Source organism: Perkinsus marinus, assembly GCF_000006405.1.
Source record: "Perkinsus marinus ATCC 50983 genomic scaffold scf_1104296945524, whole genome shotgun sequence".
NCBI lineage: Eukaryota > Perkinsozoa > Perkinsida > Perkinsidae > Perkinsus > Perkinsus marinus.
The window spans coordinates 1-916 of NW_003211149.1; the positions used below are offsets into that span (position 1 = coordinate 1).

General features: G+C 47.1%; 1 protein-coding gene across 1 annotated transcript; it reads left to right on the forward strand.

The window, feature by feature from the left end:
• Positions 1–168: 168 nt before the first annotated feature.
• On the forward strand, positions 169–812 carry Pmar_PMAR027713 (hypothetical protein; the record flags this gene model as incomplete). The annotated part of the gene is made up of 3 exons (XM_002779742.1): positions 169–294; positions 562–702; positions 750–812. Coding segments are annotated over 3 exons (330 nt in total), but the record flags the coding sequence as incomplete, so codon positions are not given.
• Positions 813–916: the final 104 nt, after the last annotated feature.

Sequence of the window (916 nt, forward strand, 5' to 3'; positions counted from 1 at the left end):
GTATTTTTGCAATTAATTTGTTTGCTTACAGGTGAGAGTAAAGTGGAAGGGGAGGAGGGTGAAGAAGAAGATGATGTTGATCGTAGTGGTGATGGTAAGGGTACCGAGGAGGCCAATAATGATGATTCTTGGGATGGCATGGACGGCACGTTACGGCCGTTGCCGTTCATGACTGCTCGCGAGGACATATTCGAGAAGTGCCCGGAGTTGCGGAATAATTCAGAGTCGGTTGGAGAGCTGCTGATGGATTTCTTTGAACTGTATGGAAGCCAGAAGATGGGAGGCGGAGCGGAGGTAATTTTTTATTCCATGTACGTATCAGTGTAGCAATAGGTGTTAGGGGTAGGTTTGTAGATGGGCATGTGATGGTATAGTCAGTGTGGGAAGGTACGCACATGGTCAATTACGTGTGTTGGCGATAATATGAAATTGTGATGGAATTTCGCGGAGATCTTGTTGTGGCTGTACACTCGAATCTGTGTGTGAACTCAAAATAGTGAGAAAAGCGAACGTATATTCCAACACTGGATATAGTATTCCTACTCGATTGCGTATGAGTAGATACTTTGCTACGATGGTGCGATAACGTATTTCGAGGATAAGGTGGCGGAGGAAGAGCCCCAGCAGCAAGAGCCGGTGTTGGTGATGAGATGCCCTATCAGCAAGAAGGATGTGAACCCGATGAGCAAGGCAGTGTGGGAGGTAGGAAGTGGCGGAGGTGTGGTATGGACGGCGATGGTCGTTGTAAGGTCCTCCACGCTGAGTTTGTTAGAGCGCATACGATGTTGCTGGCAGGAGCTTCACTGGATGAGGTGGGAACGTGATTGTATTTTCGTAATGGGAAGGAATCGATCGTCCGTTCTTATTATCGTTTGTCGGGTTGTTTAGTCGTTCAATAAGTGTGTGATTTAAATGG